Source organism: Brachionichthys hirsutus, chromosome 19 (genome assembly GCF_040956055.1).
Source record: "Brachionichthys hirsutus isolate HB-005 chromosome 19, CSIRO-AGI_Bhir_v1, whole genome shotgun sequence".
NCBI classification, from domain to species: domain Eukaryota; kingdom Metazoa; phylum Chordata; class Actinopteri; order Lophiiformes; family Brachionichthyidae; genus Brachionichthys; species Brachionichthys hirsutus.
Window position 1 is genome coordinate 11,194,270 of NC_090915.1, and position 17,015 is coordinate 11,211,284.

Below are 17,015 nucleotides of genomic sequence, written 5' to 3' on the forward strand. Positions count from 1 at the left end.
AAAACACAACTGCTGTACGGATTGTTTTTGCCTCTTCACAATCCTGAAAATTCTGAAAACAAAAACCTGCAGGTTAAATCATGTCTGCGGATCACGTTCCTACACCTTCGACAATATTGAGTTTCTTTTTATGTAAATGTTATTGAACTTTTATCACTCAAGGGAGCCTGACTGTCACGCAGACTGGCATCCTGTTTCTAGATTATTGTGAAAGCATGCCTTTAAACAATCTGGAGCCTCAATGCCTTCTGCAGGAGCCTGTAGTGGACGTCCTCCACAAGGATGTGCTTGTTCAGTCTCCTGTGGACTGTAGCTTTGAAATACGATGGACATTGGACGCACTTATGCTTGGTTTTTATTCTTGTTTTACTCTATTTATGCAATCCCTCTCATTCCCTGAAGTCATCTCATGATCTGTATTCTTTTGAATTCCCCTCCACCAAAAGGTTTATGAAGCCCCCACTGGTTCCATGATTTTCATTCTGTCCCTTTCACATGTTGGTGAATGGTGTCTCATTTTGTATTTTTCTACTTGTAAACTGTTTACAGGTGCAGTAAGCAGATACTTGAAGCACCTCAATCAGTACGTGTAATATATTGATTTACAGTGCGGGATCAAAGTTGCACTGTGCATTACAATAATAAAGTTGTGACATGTTTTTGTTGGTTCTGTATTTCTCAAACTGTACCCAGCCAGGCCGCATCCTCAGGCACAGTGGTGACAAGATATATGATAAATATGAATATGACCAGCAGAACCTGTTCAATTGATGATGCAGCACCACAAAACAAACGTCAGTTCAGAAAACCCGCAAAGAAAATTACAGACGCCAAAGGTGTCCACCTCCTGTACTTCAGGTTCACCTGCAAAATATAGTTATCAGCTGTTTGCAATACTCAAATAGCACAAGAACATTTTAAATACATCAGTACAACAGATTTACTCGACTAGACGATCCTTGTATTAAATGTCATTTTTAGTAAAACAAAATAAAAATAAAAAGTGTTTTGTTTTCACTCCAGGAAATAAAACTTGGTGGCTTAGGTCTTCGTTTGTTTTCTGCTCCAACAGCAGTAAAAGTATCTAAACTCTCTACTAGTCATTTAGAACTGACGAAGTCTCTTTGATGAGAGTTGAAACATCTTCAACCAAACTTGATTCTTTGTTTTGGCTCTTTGAGATTATTGAAAATGTGACGTTAGCTAAAAAATATTCAAAAGAGTATCTACACTTCAGTTATACCCACCCTGTTAAATGTACACGGCAGTATTTTGGATTCCGGCGCACCAGCATTTCCAATTGTTGTAAAAACTACATTAACCATCATCCCTCTTTAGTCACGCGATTGTCGCGCGGCTGCTAAAATTTTCATTCTACTATGGTGAAGGTACAACCTGCTCTCCTCTTCCTCTGATTGGCCAGAACATGGTGTTAGCGCAGGCAAATCTCTGGAGGAGGCGTGGTTATCGGTTCGTGTCAGGCCAATCAGAGGCAGAGCAGGGCGCACTCAGCCTTGGCTATAGTAGGCTCTTTAAACGCGGGACACCGGCTGTTACAATCGGACAATTGTTGTTTTTAACTGCGTTGGTACAGAACGAGTCGTTTGGTGAGGAATGGCGGAGTGACGTGGAGCTGAAGCCGCGCTCTTTATTCAGCCTGCCCGCCATGATGTCCGTAAGTTGTTGTTGTTGTTGTTTTCATTCTCCTACTTTAGTAATCATTAATTTGACACTTGTAATACTTCTTCTCGTTGACCTGCGCACTCTGTTGATCGCGGTGCTTTTGGGTGCTCAGACCATAAGTAGAGCCAGAGGAAGTGCGTGAAGCGGGTGTCCCGCACGGACCACGCGTGGATCCCGCACGGACCACGCGTGGATCCCGCACAGACCACGCGTGGATCCCGCACAGACCACGCGTGGGTCCCGCACAGACCACGCGTGGGTCCCGCACAGACCACGCGTGGATCCCGCACAGACCACGCGTGGATCCCGCACAGACCACGCGTGGGTCCCGCTGGTCCGCTCGTGGGGACTCGTCCGGGGCGTGAGCGCTGCTGGAACAGAATCAACCGCACCTGCAGGGAAAAGCTTGAAAACGATTCGCCTCTCGTCCAGGAGGCTCTTTTCTGTTTGAGAGGCGAAACGAAGCTTCCCGAATATAACCGAACTACTAACGAGCATAACCCGAGCGGTAAACGACTTAAACCTGAATAACTAGTTTCTGTTCTCACTCAAGCAGCCGGCCTGGATCCTTCTGTGAGACACTAAAAGCTTTTGCTTTGTGGTTTATTTATTTTATCACGTGTTTAGCTAAATGTTATTTCGGTAGCGTGGTGTGTTTTTGATGCGACGGTCAATTCATGGCATTGCTGTCGAATTATTTCATAAAAAAAAAAGTACAAGTCTGAATTCTTTATAATATTTAGAGCCTTGCCCAGGCGTGGGCAAACTACGGCCCGGGGGCCATATGCGGCCCGTTGAGCTTTTTAATCCGGCCCGCCGAACTTGTCCAAATTCTATCATTAAATTGTTTTATAATTAAACCTCATTCATTTTCCCTTTTCCCTGTAAAAGGCCAAATCCTTTCATGTAACGGCTTCTACATGTCATTTATATTAGTTCACCCAAACACTCCATTAATCGGTTCCTGGCCCCGCCCCTGGGTCAAGTTCTAGAACCCATCGTGGCCCGCGAGTCAAAAGGTTTGCCGCCCCTAGCCTTGCCTCGTGCCTTTTTATTTTTTTATGATGGGTCTCAAAATGCTGCCAGAAGTTAGCGATGGCCGCTCCTCTGCAGGAAGCTCTGCTGAGGTTTGGAGCGACACCTTTACAGGTGCGCTGACCGTGGTTGGAATGGAAGCGTGACCGGGATCTGGTTTCGCTCGCCTGTTTCAGCGAGATCTGAGGCGATAGCCGGTGGATGCGTGACGATTCAGTTTGTGTATTTGTATTTAATATGTTTCCTCATTATGCACGCTTTGCTGAAGACATTGAAATGAGCTTTGAAAATAGGATGATATATTTCTAGACGTGTTCCAGTAGAAAAGTCATTTTTATTTTTTTTAATTGTGGGGCTAATGGGGTTAATTTTAGGGTCTGTATTCCCTCTTTGTTTTCTAGCTGGATGTTGCGTTGTGGTTTTTAATAACGACATTCTCACATATAATTTGTGTCTGGAATCGAGTCGCAGTCGCTCCAAGGAGGCCTCATCAGACAATGAGTCAGTATTTAAATTCATGAGACATCCGGTCCTGTCTACGAAGCTGCATCCTGGATAGAATGTATTACAGTACAAGTACAGTCACACAGTAGCATGTATTACAGTACAAGTACAGTCAAACAATAGCATGTATTACAGTACAAGTACAGTCAAACAGTAGCATGTATTACAGTACAAGTACAGTCACCCAGTAGCATGTATTACAGTACAAGTACAGTCACGCAGTAGTATGTATTACAGTACAAGTACAGTAACATCCTGTCTAAGAGGAGCATTTCTAAAAGCCCTTGCGGTCTTGTTTCCGTTGAAAGTCCTTCGTACATAAATCATCGACATTTAACAGTACCAATAAAATAAAACTAAATTACTCCATTGATGCAAAATAACGATTAAAAAGACACATAATGTGTACAACGCTCTTTGTCTTCTGTCCTAACTTTGTCTTGACTAAATTGCTTCTAATGTCGGGAGCAAATTAATTCTGAATTTAACTTCCCTTTCCTGACTTAAATCTTCGTCTTGAGGTCAGTCTCTGTGTTTGTGTTGCTTAACTGTGTTTGTGTTGTTTAACTGTGTTTGTGTTGCTTAACTGTGTTTGTGTTGCTTAACTGTGTTTGTGTTGCGTAACTGTGTTTGTGTTGCTTAACTGTGTTTGTGTTGCTTAACTGTGTTTGTGTTGCTTAACTGTGTTTGTGTTGCTTAACTGTGTTTGTGTTGCTTAACTGTGTTTGTGTTGCGTAACTGTGTTTGTGTTGCTTAACTGTGTTTGTGTTGCTTAACTGTGTTTGTGTTGCTTAACTGTGTTTGTGTTGCTTAACTGTGTTTGTGTTGCTTAACTGTGTTTGTGTTGCGTAACTGTGTTTGTGTTGCTTAACTGTGTTTGTGTTGCTTAACTGTGTTTGTGTTGCTTAACTGTGTTTGTGTTACTTAACTGTGTTTGTGTTGCTTAACTGTGTTTGTGTTGCGTAACTGTGTTTGTGTTGCTTAACTGTGTTCGTGTTGCTTAACTGTGTTTGTGTTGCTTAACTGTGTTTGTGTTGCTTAACTGTGTTTGTGTTGCTTAACTGTGTTCGTGTTGCTTAACTGTGTTTGTGTTGCGTAACTGTGTTTGTGTTGCTTAACTGTGTTTGTGTTGCTTAACTGTGTTCGTGTTGCTTAACTGTGTTCGTGTTGCTTAACTGTGTTCGTGTTGCGTAACTGTGTTTGTGTTGCGTAACTGTGTTTGTGTTGCTTAACTGTGTTTGTGTTGCTTAACTGTGTTTGTGTTGCTTAACTGTGTTTGTGTTACTTAACTGTGTTTGTGTTGCTTAACTGTGTTTGTGTTGCTTAACTGTGTTTGTGTTGCGTAACTGTGTTTGTGTTGCTTAACTGTGTTTGTGTTGCTTAACTGTGTTTGTGTTGCTTAACTGTGTTTGTGTTGCTTAACTGTGTTTGTGTTGCTTAACTGTGTTTGTGTTGCTTAACTGTGTTTGTGTTGCTTAACTGTGTTTGTGTTGCTTAACTGTGTTTGTGTTGCTTAACTGTGTTTGTGTTGCTTAACTGTGTTTGTGTTGCTTAACTGTGTTTGTGTTGCTTAACTGTGTTTGTGTTGCGTAACTGTGTTTGTGTTACTTAACTGTGTTTGTGTTGCTTAACTGTGTTTGTGTTGCTTAACTGTGTTTGTGTTGCGTAACTGTGTTTGTGTTGCTTAACTGTGTTTGTGTTGCTTAACTGTGTTTGTGTTGCTTAACTGTGTTTGTGTTGCGTAACTGTGTTTGTGTTGCTTAACTGTGTTTGTGTTGCTTAACTGTGTTTGTGTTGCTTAACTGTGTTTGTGTTGCGTAACTGTGTTTGTGTTGCTTAACTGTGTTTGTGTTGCTTAACTGTGTTTGTGTTGCTTAACTGTGTTTGTGTTGCTTAACTGTGTTTGTGTTGCTTAACTGTGTTTGTGTTGCTTAACTGTGTTTGTGTTGCTTAACTGTGTTTGTGTTGCTTAACTGTGTTTGTGTTACTTAACTGTGTTTGTGTTGCTTAACTGTGTTTGTGTTGCTTAACTGTGTTTGTGTTGCTTAACTGTGTTTGTGTTGTCAGAAATCCATTCATATCAAGTTTCGGGTCTCTCCGAATGTTTGGAACGTCGATGCGAGGCCTGACAGAGCTGTGCCTCAGGACGCGATGGTTTAGCACTTTTAAATATTTGTCTCCCCCCCCCCCCCCCCCCCCCAGATGACTTTCAGCGCATCGACCAGTGTTAAACTGCTGTTTGACTTCTGGGACGTCGACGGACCTGCTGGTGAGTGCGAGTCGGACTTTATTAGAGCCGCTGAGCGTCTCTGCGGAAGTCTGTTTAACGTCGTGTGGAAAGGGATCCACTGAAAACCCTCAGGCATGCCCCCGGGGGGGGGCGGGGGGGCTCTGAGTAAATAAAAGCTTGTCGCTCCGCCTCACCTCTAAAGGTGTGCTGACTGTTTGGGATGGAAACATGACCGGGATGTGGCTTCACTGATCTGTTTCAGATGAGACTGTATTTCTCCGTGTCGTGTCGTGTCGTGTCGTGTCGTGTTGTCGTATCGTGTTGTCGTGTCGTTTCGTGTTGTCGTTTCGTGTTGTCGTTTCGTGTTGTCGTGTCGTGTTGTCGTGTGTTGTCGTGTCGTGTGTTGTCGTGTCGTGTCGTGTGTTGTTGTGTCGTGTCGTGTGTTGTCGTGTCGTGTCGTGTGTTGTCGTATCGTGTTGTCGTGTCGTGTTGTCGTCTTGTCGTGTCGTTTCGTTTCGTCTTGTCGTGTCGTATCGTGTTGTCGTGTTGTCGTATCGTGTTGTCGTATCGTGTCGTATCGTGTCATGTGTTGTCGTGTCGTGTCGTGTCGTGTTGTCGTGTCGTATCGTGTCGTGTCGTGTGTTGTCGTGTCGTATCGTGTTGTGTTGTCGTGTCGTGTGTCGTCGTGTCGTGTCGTGTCGTATCGTGTGTTGTCGTGTCGTGTCGTGTCGTGTGTTGTCGTATCGTGTTGTCGTGTCGTGTTGTCGTCTTGTCGTGTCGTTTCGTTTCGTCTTGTCGTGTCGTATCGTGTTGTCGTGTTGTCGTATCGTGTTGTCGTATCGTGTCGTATCGTGTCATGTGTTGTCGTGTCGTGTCGTGTCGTGTCGTGTTGTCGTGTCGTATCGTGTCGTGTCGTGTGTTGTCGTGTCGTATCGTGTTGTGTTGTCGTGTCGTGTGTCGTCGTGTCGTGTCGTGTCGTGTCGTATCGTGTGTTGTCGTGTCGTGTCGTGTCGTGTGTTGTCGTGTCGTGTCGTATCGTGTGTTGTCGTGTCGTGTCGTATCGTGTGTTGTCGTGTCGTGTTGTCGTGTCGTGTTGTCGTGTCGTGTTGTCGTGTGTTGTGTTGTCGTGTCGTGTGTTGTCGTATCGTGGTGTCGTGTCGTGTGTTGTCGTGTCGTGTCGTGTCGTATCGTGTGTTGTCGTGTTGTCGTGTCGTGTTGTCGTGTGTTGTGTTGTCGTGTCGTGTCGTGTGTTGTCGTGTCGTGTTGTCGTGTCGTGTCGTGTCGTGTGTTGTCGTGTCGTGTTGTCGTGTCGTGTCGTGTCGTGTGTTGTCGTGTCGTGTCGTGTCGTGTGTTGTCGTGTCGTGTCGTGTGTTGTCGTGTCGTGTTGTCGTGTCGTGTCGTGTCGTGTGTTGTCGTGTGTTGTCGTGTCGTGTCGTGTTGTCGTGTCGTGTCGTGTTGTCGTGTCGTATCGTGTGTTGTCGTGTCGTGTCGTGTTGTCGTGTCGTGTCGTGTCTGCAGGCATGGTCCTGTCGGTGGTCGTGGTCCTGCTGCTGACCGTCTTCTATGAGCTGCTCAAAGTGTGGAGGCTGCATTTAGAGCGCGGTTCTAATCGGCCGGCGCCTCAGTCGTACCCCCCCCCGCCACCCACCCACGACGACGGCTGCTCTATCCTGAACAGCAGCCCCTCCGAGTCCTCGCTGACCCCCACCGAGACGCGCCCTCCGACCCCAAACGCAGGAAGCAGGTCAGAAATGCAGCTTCAGTGTTTCTGCTCAAATGGGTTAACGGTTCGGGAATGTCGACGCGGCGTCTGATGCGGGTTCCACATGGCGTGCTTTCCCTCCTCAGCTTGCTGCTGCACGCCGCCCAGGCCCTCCTGCACACGCTGCAGGTGACTCTGGGCTACATGCTGATGCTGTGCGTCATGTCCTACAACGCCTGGATCTTCCTCGGGGTCGTCGCGGGCTCCTTCCTCGGTTATTTCGTCTCATTCCCTCTCCTGGGTCGGAGCTGAGAGGCGCGTTGGGCTTTACCTTCAATGGATGCAAATGCAAATTGATTTTTGTGCGTTTGTATTTTGTTCCAAACCTTTTGTGTCGGTGACAGTTTTATCACCAGGAAATTCCTCGTTTGGCTTGAGAATGATTTTGGACAGTGATTCGTGTTGCACAAGGATCCATCAGGATGGGACTGGATGGACTTCCAGAGCTGATTGGTCCCCGTCTCTTCTGCGTCGGGCTTCAGTCCGTCTCTGCTGGACTGAGCAGTAACGGGTGGGTCTCCACCTGATGTCTAAAAACATGCAGCCGAAGTGAACTCGACACTTTGGTGCGAGTGTGAAAGTGAATGTTTGCTCTTTGGTAAACTGGCGACTTGTTCAGGGTGTACCCCGCCTCGAGGCGATTTCTGATCCTCTCATCCTCGAGGAGACGAATGAACTTTGCTGATCCAGAAACTTCTTTCGGTAAGTTGTGTACCGCTTCCTTTTTGCTAATCCTTATTTGTGCGGCCTCAGATTGATATTCTGGTCTCCTGCTAAATGGAGATTCTGCATGATGTTAAGCACAAATTGATGTTTTTGCCACTTCAAATAGTTCAAAACGTTGAAGCTTTTCTTCACTGTGTGTTATAAGGTCTAACAATGTTTATAATAAAGTTAGAATCGTATTTCTGGAGCTGTGAGAGCCTTTTTAAATTCTTGTAGACCGCAGCAAAGCCGACGCCTCGCCCTCGGGTCGGTGACCCGAGTGGCCGACAGGTGACTCGTCAGGTGTTCTTTACTGAGGTGGAGTTCTAACTGGAAGTCTTCCATTCCAACACGTTTGAGCGTTCGTTCAGGATGAGGATGCTTTTTGGGTTGACAAAAAAATAGGATAAAGTTTATGAAGTCTTTTTGTTTTGTTTTATAAACGACAGGAAGACCGAAGCATTAACAACACAGCTGAGCCGCTCGCACCAATCAGGTTTCATCATTTAATAAATAAACATGAGATGGCGACAGTCGTGATCCGCAAAGCAGAACCCCCCCCCCCCCCAAGAGAAAACACTGGATGGGGGGAGACGCTGGAGAAGTGAACGTAATTCAGCCAGTTTGAAACGCTGAGAGGAAAATGTGATTCTTCAGAGAGCAATGGAAATGTGCCATTTGGTGCAACTTATAATAAAACCCAGCATTTAAATATTGTGTTTGTTTACTTTACAGCTGAACAAATGAAGAATTGAGTAAAGCAGGTCCCGCCTCCGCTGCTTTTCCAGAGGGTTCGCTTGTCAAATGTGATTCTGGCGCCCTCTGCTGCACAAATACCGTCTGTGTGTGTGTAGTCTGACTGCATAAATAGGAAATGTACTATGAGAATCTAGGCCTTATTTCTTACAGTTTTTAAAAATAGATTACAGGAAAAAAACTTTCAGTAATCTATTTACTGATTCCTCGATTCTGGCACGGCCAAACAACAAAAACGGCTTTACGAGGCTGACGGCGAACGGGAGCGGTGCTAATATGAATACGATGTATTTAATTTTATAGAATACAGGGAAAACAAACTTTCAGTGAGATTCACTAAGCCGCGTAGACGGGAACCATCAGCCAAGAAATGGCCTGAAGGCGATGGAGAAGACAGAAGTAAAGAAAAGCCAACACTGAATTGAGCCTTTTAAATACAATCCGCATTCATTCACACACTCCCGTGTCTGATCCAGTTTATTATTCATAGTGTTTTCCCCTACACTAAATCCACTTCCAGGTCGCCCGGGTCGATAATATCGTTCTCTCTGTTCAGAGTGTTTTTGACGGTGGCCGATTGGAGGCCATTCGAGCCGGCGTCCGTCGCCGCTGGCGAGACATCGCTGATCCGCTCATTCTGGCCTTCCTGTGCCGCTGTTCCTACTTCCTCCTCATCGGCTTCCTGCTTCTTGCTCCCCAGCAGTTGCTGTACAATTGTCTGTGAGGACGTCCTGTCTTTCCTGGGGACGTCCTCCACCTTGGTCCCGTCCTCCGTGCTGATGGTGGAGGAGACTGGTTCTGCTCCATTGGTCTTGTCGCCCTTGCTCTCCTCAGACTTTGCCGCTAGCATCTCCACCACTGGATTAATTAGGCCCCTGATTTCATTCACTTCGTCTGGAGACTTGAGAGGCGACTCCAAGTCCTCTCCATGCTCTCCTTGGTCATCCTCTTTGCCTTCAGATGTCTCTGCGTCCTCTTCTGGAATAATGTCCACACCTGGGACCTCCAGGCAGGACTCGTAGGGCAGAGGCACCCCGTCCAGCTGGATCATGGACACCACCTGCTTGCGTCTCTTATTGGAAGCTCGTCCATCGCCGCCGTCCAGAGAGCCCTCCGTCTCATCGCCCCCAAATTTAGCCGCCCAGTCAACTTGCTCTCCAAGCACGAGCAGGTTGGGGTCACTGTTGGACAGAATGATGCTGTCCCGGTACAGATTGTGTCTCCTCTGGACAGCTGCCTCCTTCACAGCTAGAAAAAGAATAAAAAAAGCATGACACTTGAATATGGATCAAACTACCACAGCTGTCACCATGAAAAGGCTGAAGGTTTTTAAAACCGTCTTTTTGTTGTTGTCCTCACCCATCGTTATGTCCTTGGAGACAGACTGAAGCACCGCCTCCTCAAACATGTTCTCCACCAGCAGAAATTGGGAGAAGTCCTCAAAGATGAGCTCTTTAAAGCGCAGCAGCTCCTGGGAATGGAGAGCAGAGACGAGGCTCAAGAAGCTTCTGGTGGTGACGGCGGCGGCACAGTGTCTGCTCCGTTCGGCTGCGATGCATCCCGGTGGCCCCGTGCATGCCGACCGAAGGTGTTGGAGAGGTGCTGCTTTTTGTTCGCAGATTTAAAAGTGACTATTGGAACACTGATTTCTGCTCAGTGTAGTAAATACTGTGTATGCATGAGCATGAGCCAAAAAAAGGATTGTGAATCAGATAAAAAATAATAATGCTGCAATGTGCTTTTTTTAATAGTTACTTTAATGATTCAATTTTGAGGTGAAATTATTTCCCACCCTGTAGCTTCAGTTTCTGGACCTACACGTAACTGAGACTCGGAGAAGCCACCTTGTGAATAAGTGGAAAGAGTCCCAGTCGCGTAATAACGTATAAGTAAACGGCAATGCGTGCAGGTTAAGCAGAGTCTTGGGTTCTACTCACAGGTGAGCAGGATGGTGAGAGCTGCTGCAGCATGTACGGGATGATGATCTGCAGCAGAGCCTCTCTGAAGAACTTCTTGCGCACTGTGCTGCTGTCATAATCGTATTTCTGAAGACCAGAAATAACAATCACATCGCTTCCCTGCTCATTGCACGAGTCATATCTCTGACCTTCAGACCTTTTCGAGGTATTATTCTGTATATTGGATGAACTGATCATTGAAGCCTGTTTTCCAGGAGGTTTCTGTCCACGTGACCCATCTTCTCATTTTTTTCCCCCATCTGGAGATCTGTTTTTTACTATTCCTCTCTCACCTTGAGAACCCTGTCCTGACATCGCTGGATGTTCTTGCACGTGTCATCTTGTCCTTTGGCTTCCAAAGACTGGTTGAGCAGCTGCTCAAATGTGTACACTGCGTTGTCCATTTGCTGTTGGAATAGTGACAGACAAAAGTTGCAAACGATGTTTATCTTCACGAATTGTCGTTCACTTTCTGTCCAGCAGGTGGGAGTAGAGTCTCCTGGAGAGTGTCGCCTGGCAGCGGCTAGTCTTTTAATGCCAGATTGTCTTTCTCTGTGGACCTACCTCCCTCATGAGGATTTGAGCCCTGCCGATAAACACCGAGGGATTGGCCACACAGAACCGCTGCTGCAGCCCCTCCAGGTTGAGCTGCTCCACCTTCTCGTAGCAGCTCTGCATCTTCACCGGGTGGAAGGCGAGCATCGACAGCCTCTCCATGTGCTGAAAGCGGGAAACTGGTTAAACGAGGGTAACGTGGTTTAGCTACAGGCTTCAAAAAAGGCAAACTAACCGAGAAGACGGTTGGGTTGAAGGTTCAGATAGCTGAGGACACTCCCTATAGCTTCTAATTAAAGCTAAGCTAGTCTTTTCATAAGTTTAATGACACTCGAACATGACGCAATGACTTTAATATTCATACCGTAACTCCGTTCTTTACCTGCGGATGATATGACCCAGTTAGATCCAGGTATGTCGGTGTAATTCCTCTGCTATGTGCAGCCCTTAGGGAGGAGTGTGTGTGTGTGTGTGTGTGCGTGTGTGTGTCATGCAGACGCCAGCTTCGTGTTGACCATGCTAATTGCTACAAAAAAAAAACTTACATTGCACGAATTCAAGCACAAAAAAAAGCGACTCACTTCTCCAAGCTTTTCTTCGCTTCCTCCATTGAGAGAGTTCTTGCTGACTTCCACCAGCTCCTTGAAGAAGATGTCCCTGACCTCGGCAAAACCTCGGCTGGTGGGCTCCATCAAGGCCTCCAGGATGGAGCTGATGTACGGCTGGATGCTCGTCTGCAGGAGTTGCTCCACCTTGGGCAACACCAGGGCTGAATGTCACAGGTGGAGAAAAAGGGAGTCAAGTCAATAAGAGAGCTGTTGCACACGACAAAAGATGTGCTGTTCAATGCCCGGTTGAAGCGGTTGTATGTGCGCAGACGCCGTTTATCAGTGCATTTCAGCTGTTTCTATGGACGCCTGCTGCTTTCCAAGAGACAACCGTTGTGGGAGAGGTGACCCGTGCTGCGATGGTTAAGTTTACAACGTCTGTATTATCCTCACGTAACGTGACCCGCCATTGCTTTGTGCGGCCGACTCTTAGGTTCCCGTCTTATCCCTGCATTGAAGTCAGAGGTGGCCCATATAGTGGAATGTAGTCCATCCACTTGAGCTCGATGGAAAGCAGCACGCTCAAAAAAACAAAAATGAGCAGCATGTGCCAAGTTAAATCTTGAATAGGAAGATGACAGAGTCGCCGCATGAAAGGTGAACATCACGAGTCGGCTGTTAAAACCAAATATATATAATAAGGTGGGAAACGGCAGACGTGACGGGAAATGAGCAGCGCGGCGAGATTCAGAGACCAAAAATGCTCCATAGAAACCGCTGCTATACCTCAAACAGGCTGGCAAGATCGGATTACGCACGACAGGTAGGAAACGTGCCTCGGGTCATTTTGCATGTCCGACATGCTTAAGCATGAATGTGGACTGACGAGGTGGATGAACGTATTAATTTACACATCAAAGGAAGATGACTCCATAACGAACTCGTTGACACCGATGACTGTTATAGCCCAGAATGCCTCACGCCACCTCTGATCTTGCTGCTGACGTGCTGTTTAGACGAGATGATCTGGTCCATGTTGGTTCGCAGTCTGGCGTCCAGAGGAACCTTCCTGATCTCACAGTCTTCGATCAGGGCTCGATAGTGACCGGTGGTCTGAGACAACACCTGCCTGTACACCGCGTCAGAGATCTGGAACAAGACGATCGTTTCATTTGGGCTTTCTCGGACTCTCGTCCGTCGCGCATTGCGTCAAAGCCTGAACTCACCAACATCCAGTTCCTCTGCTTCTGCTGCATCTTTCCCTTCAGACGGGGACCAATCGCGTTCCTCAGCTCCGGGTGGAGGGTCTCCATCACGAGATTAGCCAGAATCTGTACACATAAATAGATTTTAAAATTGAATTTCAATGTTAAAATTAACTATTTTTTACTGACTCCATTCTGGATCCGATCCAGATGAAATTCGTTGGTAGGATAACAAACAAACAAACGCTAACATTAATAATGACGATGCGATCACAATAATCCATATTCACAATATCTTTCTCTCTTCTTCTGTTGATCTTTCTTCAGCATAAGAAAGGGTTGTGTTTTAGCATGTCCGTGTTGCTGTGTAAACACTGTATTGTGTGAACAGGCTGCAGAAACTAAAGGCAGGAAACTTATGGAGCTTAATGAAGAGAGAGCGATTAGGCACTGGCAGCGGGGGGGACAGGGGCTCATTCAGAGGGGAGTGCTGCTATGTTTAGCGGTGGGGTCTTGTTGCGGATCATCTCTTTGAAGGTCTTGTGCTGCAGCGTAAGGAGAAGGGTGCGTGTTCATGACGAGTGCTTTCCTGAGCTGTTTCAATCGAGGAAAACGCTTTTCCCTCCACCGTTGTGGAGTCTCGGGAGAATAACTATGGCCTCTGATCTAAACTCAAGACAAGCCCACACAGGAACTGTTTGGAAATGGTTTGGAAAAAAGTCTCTTTCAACTGTCACCTTCTGCAAACATGCCATTAAAGGCACAGTGCCCTGTGTTAATCCACCTTCAAGGGGGATAACAGAAGTTCTGTCAAGAACTGGCTCCCAAAGCGTTGCAGGCAGGATGAACCTCTGGAAAATAACGGTACGTTCAGGCGGCTTTGGTGGGCAAGTAGCGTATATTGATTGTAGCTGATTGGTTCCCATTCGGATTTAGGATGGACGTGTTTGGATATTATCTGACAGATCCTTGCTGTGGTGCTGACCTGTGGGGGTTGCCCAGCCATCATATCCCAGGTCCCGTAGTGTCCCTGGGCTTGTCTGTGAAGTCTCAAGGCATCGACGAAGGCTGGCGTCTGGACAATGCTTTCCTCTGACAGACCTGGTGTTGGTGAGAAAGAGAAGAGCAGAGGTTCGTCAACATTAGCCCCCCCCAAGAAAAACCTTCCTCTCGTTTAGCAGAAGATGCAGCTAGCTGAACTGAGCTGCTGAGCAAGACGCTAGAGCTCTGCAGGGTTTCTTTTGTTTTTCCGGCATTGCATCTTTGAAATATGGTCTTGTTGTACTTACATGACCAAATGGATGTTTCCCTGGGGTGTGATCAAGAGGAGGTTTCATTTTCTCTAACCACGGTTTCCATTATTGTTCCCATGAGTTATGTGAGATGGTCGGGAAGCACAATTTTGGTCAATGGTAGATTTAGCAACAGCTACCGGAGCGTAGGTCAATCACACACGGGGCGGTCGTACCTCAAAACAGGAAGTTGGACAGAGTTCATCTGGTTGCTATGGTTACTGCCCCTCCCCGCTGACAGAACAGAGGCAGCTCACAAGGCGCTTGGCAACACGCATGTGCTTTTAGGAAGTTGTTTTTTGTCATGTGGTTGTGTTGATGGGATGGAAATAGCTAGCTCTCTCCCTTTGGAAAGGCCACGGCACCGAGGAGCAGTTGAGTGATCAAAGAGATGAATCCCTCACAAAGGAGTTCAAACAGGTGCTTGGATAACATCCCTATAATCAGAGGAGGTGTCCTTCAAGGCAGCTCCACCGGAAGCCAGGGCCCATTCTGAGGTTTCTACCTGTTAAAAGGCCGTTTGAGCTCGCCGGTATTACCAAGCGTTAAAGGGGGAGTTGCTGGTTGCATCGTATTCTATAGGACGGAACCTTTTATTGTTGTTTGACACGATACAAATAAAAGTTAACACGACTTGAAATGTGGCAAAAGACCTGAAACTCAAGTAAAAGTACATTTTACTCAGTGCTAAAGTAAAAGATCTAGTATTTATTGGGCTGGTCTTTTTTGTGGTGCCAAAACACAGCAGACAAGAATGAAGAACTTTCTGCATATTACCCGGGTGATAATCTGTTCATTGGTTGTCTGTGGTACACAAGTGTCGGCGTGCATGTGTGTGTCTATGAAGTTGTTGTGTCTGTGGCAGTCAGTCAGACGAGGCCAACAAAGACAGGAAATGACCAAAGAGTGAGGAGGATGAGAGGCGGAGTCAGGCAGGAAGTTGTCTCTGTTCATGGTTCAACGTGGGTTCATGGGAATTCACTGGATACTAAGATCAGAGACACCGCAGTGGGGGGGTCAGCTGACCCTGGGCCGCCAGTGAGCATGTGTGGCCCTGGTTTTGTGGTTTGTTCCACACTGCCGTCGCTAGTTGGTGCCAGTCAGCGGCTTTCCGGTTGATTGGGATCATTGAGTGGAGCCGGGGGGGGGGGGGGGGAATCAGGAATCGGCTGAAGCATCCAACTCGTTACTCAGAGTTCATTTGAAAAAGGACGATGCTTCTTATTTAAAACAAACAAACAACATTGTAAGAAAAGAAAAGAGCACTAATTATCATTTTGACTGCAGAATGGAGACTACCACCACCTGCTGGTCTGGAGGGTTACAACCCGATATTTTTCACTTCATCTTATAACAACTAGCCTTTGTCAAGAGTGTTCAGAGAGACAAGCTTCTGTGGTTCGATGACCAGCTGGTAGACATTCTACAATGTACCTGCTGCCTTAGTCACCTTTTCACGTTCTTGCTGCTGAGTTAACGACTTAAATAGTTTGTCCTGCACATTAGTGAGCTGAAATCAAGCATAGCCAATCCAAAATCTGGGATAGGAGGAGGTAGCTAGCCAGATTTTCAGTGTCTTGTTCGAACAATGGGGACTTAAAAAGGACTTTGTAAAAGCCCCAGTATTTTCTTAATGTAACTGTCATAACATAAAGTCATAACAACCACTAATACACATGCTGGAACAGATGTTTTCAGTTTCTTTTGTACTAATGCCAACAGACAAAAATATGTTTTTCAAACGTATTGCAGACCGGTGAACCTCTAACCATTCTGCAAGTCTCCAAACCAAGCAAACCAAGCTCGGGACAGATTGCAGTTTCTGTAAAATATACATGTGTGTGTGTGTGTGTGTGTCCACAGTATGAATAGAACATGTGGCAACACTTACCACGGCCTCTTTATTTGAGGAATTCCCCTCCCTGCCTCGGTCACCGCAGTCTGTTTGGTGGGAGTTCGGCAGCGGTGGTGAATGGCCGTTTTTCTGAGATAAATATATTTGACATTTCTGAAAGCCTTTAGCATTTGGATGTCAAATATGGGCTGATCAGGCTTTCACAGCATTTCACACGCCTCTGTCAAAGCACCAGTCTGCTGCTGCTGCTGCCATAGACATGCCTGAGTCGGATTTCCTCATATGGTAAAGGCCTATGGGACCAGCCATGAAAACCCACAGTGCAATAAACACTGACTGAAATGTACTGTCAGCAGCAGGCATGACAAAAACACATGGCTGGATAAATGGGATTTCAACATGATTATCTGCAACCACACAAACTTTGTTGAAATGTTCCTTTATCTGTTGTATTTTATGCTCATTGCAGACCTCTTAGTGCTGAGTGGGTTCACTGTGGGGTCTGACCCAAGCAGGGCTGGTGACTGGATTTAAAGGATGTGGGGGTGGAGAGCTGGATGTGATTGGTGGTTTTCTAGCGGTCCAGCAGCAGTATTTGGCTAAAATGTGATGCATCAGCTGTAGGTGCTGCGGCCTGCTGAGATGGCTGATCTCTTTGTTTAACATCCGATTACCCGTTTAAATATCAGAATAATAAATCCAAATACTCGATTACTAGAATAATCGATAGCTGCAGCTGTGGTGGAAACCAGGAAGAGGACCATGCTCCCTCTTTTGATATAAAACAGCCAATCTATCTTGACAAAAACATCATAAATGAATATATTAATGAAACACAGCAATGAATACCATATTATATATATGATATGATATGTATATATATATATAGCACTCAATGGCACTTCCTGCTGACTACATCACCATCAA

General features: G+C 46.2%; 2 protein-coding genes across 5 annotated transcripts in view; one reads left to right on the top strand and one right to left on the bottom strand.

Moving 5' to 3' along the window:
* The first annotated feature begins 1,564 nt into the window (after positions 1–1,564).
* Positions 1,565–8,631, top strand: slc31a2 (solute carrier family 31 member 2). 4 transcript variants are annotated; one of them, XM_068752602.1, is made up of 4 exons: positions 1,565–1,675; positions 5,425–5,491; positions 6,971–7,196; positions 7,301–8,631. In XM_068752602.1, the coding sequence occupies exons 1-4, from the start codon at positions 1,667–1,669 to the stop codon at positions 7,464–7,466; spliced, it is 468 nt and encodes a 155-aa protein (XP_068608703.1). In that variant the 5' UTR covers positions 1,565–1,666; the 3' UTR covers positions 7,467–8,631. The 4 variants fall into 4 exon arrangements, 3 of the variants coding, with proteins under 3 accessions (XP_068608703.1, XP_068608704.1, XP_068608702.1); XM_068752603.1 differs by lacking the exon at positions 5,425–5,491 and having other exon boundaries at positions 1,609–1,675; XR_011105963.1 differs by lacking the exons at positions 1,565–1,675; positions 5,425–5,491 and having other exon boundaries at positions 5,650–7,196; positions 7,301–7,916; positions 8,369–8,631.
* Positions 8,632–8,768: 137 nt separating this feature from the next.
* The window catches only part of LOC137908227 (protein Niban 2-like), a 17,340-nt gene continuing 9,093 nt past the window's right edge, over positions 8,769–17,015 (bottom strand). Inside the window, exons 6-14 of the mRNA XM_068752600.1 lie at positions 13,927–14,042; positions 12,963–13,067; positions 12,723–12,885; positions 11,770–11,957; positions 11,198–11,353; positions 10,927–11,040; positions 10,613–10,720; positions 10,035–10,146; positions 8,769–9,923 (exon numbers count right to left, since the gene is read on the bottom strand). Of these exons, the coding sequence (XP_068608701.1) occupies positions 9,175–9,923; positions 10,035–10,146; positions 10,613–10,720; positions 10,927–11,040; positions 11,198–11,353; positions 11,770–11,957; positions 12,723–12,885; positions 12,963–13,067; positions 13,927–14,042 (1,811 nt within the window). The 3' untranslated portion in view covers positions 8,769–9,174. The remainder of the gene's footprint in view (positions 9,924–10,034; positions 10,147–10,612; positions 10,721–10,926; positions 11,041–11,197; positions 11,354–11,769; positions 11,958–12,722; positions 12,886–12,962; positions 13,068–13,926; positions 14,043–17,015) is intronic.

Coding starts and splice junctions, on each gene's coding strand:
- slc31a2 (XM_068752601.1), top strand. CDS start 6,037: ATGTGTTGTCGTGTCGTGTCGTGTCGTGTTGTCGTGTCGTATCGTGTC. Junction 7,197..7,300: donor ACCCCAAACGCAGGAAGCAG/GTCAGAAATGCA, acceptor TTCCCTCCTCAG/CTTGCTGCTGCACGCCGCCC.